Source organism: Mastomys coucha, unplaced genomic scaffold (genome assembly GCF_008632895.1).
Source record: "Mastomys coucha isolate ucsf_1 unplaced genomic scaffold, UCSF_Mcou_1 pScaffold12, whole genome shotgun sequence".
Lineage (NCBI taxonomy): Eukaryota > Metazoa > Chordata > Mammalia > Rodentia > Muridae > Mastomys > Mastomys coucha.
Genome location: NW_022196894.1, coordinates 91,619,349 through 91,620,377, shown reverse-complemented (window position 1 = coordinate 91,620,377; position 1,029 = coordinate 91,619,349). Strand labels below are relative to the sequence as shown.

General features: G+C 36.4%; 1 protein-coding gene across 1 annotated transcript in view; it reads left to right on the top strand.

Moving 5' to 3' along the window:
* Positions 1-1,029, top strand: part of LOC116086161 (rho GTPase-activating protein 20-like) — a 6,800-nt gene that overhangs the window by 3,358 nt on the left and 2,413 nt on the right. The window contains exon 4 of the mRNA XM_031364467.1: positions 661-819. Within this exon, the coding sequence (XP_031220327.1) occupies positions 661-819 (159 nt within the window). The remainder of the gene's footprint in view (positions 1-660; positions 820-1,029) is intronic.

Genomic DNA, 1,029 nt, shown 5'->3' with positions numbered 1-1,029 from the left:
TTAGGTATTTTAGAGCAGAAATTTTGTCATCAATGAATGTAATCATGTAATCAATTGAACAGTGAAAATATGGAGTAAATCTGGGAATGGCTGTCATTTTTACAGATTGAAAACCTGAAAGAACGATTGAAATTGGCTTGGGTTCTTACATGCGACAGCATCTTTGGATATAGATAGTGGAAAACAAGAAGTCACAGATGAAGGAAATTAAAGTCTTAGAAATATAGTGAAAAAAGAAAGGTTTCTTAAAATCAAGAATGTCAGAATTCACAGTAGAGGCCAGGACAGACAGGAAATAAAAGAGTGATTTGATCTCTGAAAGGGAAATATTTAGAATGGCATTCTTGAGAAAGCTATTCATAGAAGAAAATAAAGTGTAAGAGGACCATTCACCAAAATGCTTTGGTGACCAGAAGTGTGATTCAATCTAGGGGATTATCTAATCCCAAGAAAACCTTAATATTTCAAATTGAGGAAAATGGATTAGGGAAGAAAATACATTTGGAAGCTGAAAAGGAAAAAAGTTCAATGTCTTCTTCATTCCTTTCAGTTGTATCTCTACATCCATAATTGTCATGGCTCTGGTGTACCTTAAAAGACATATTTGAGCTTCAGCTGTTTGGATGTGTAATAATAGAAGCTTATCCTTATCCCACACAGGATATGTTATCCGTAACTTCAGTAGAGGGAGAGGACTCGGATCAAATATTTAGATTCTCATCAGATAGATCACACTGGTCCCTGAGGGACAGGACTTATACTCAACAACAGCTTAACTGGGATGAAGAATCCGTCCTCATTATCGCTTCCGTTTTAAAGGTAAGGAAGGTTTTTGCATCGCAAACATTCAGCATCCTTCTAGACATGCGAATGTGCTTTCTGTCCTTGAGATTACCTGCTGATGCCAGTTTTCTTTAACTATGGACACATGACCTCTGGATAAGGGGCATGTAGGTAAAAAGTCTCAAAACTTCAATGATTCATCACAAAGACACAGATGAACACCTTCTGTTGGAAGTTAACTTTCTT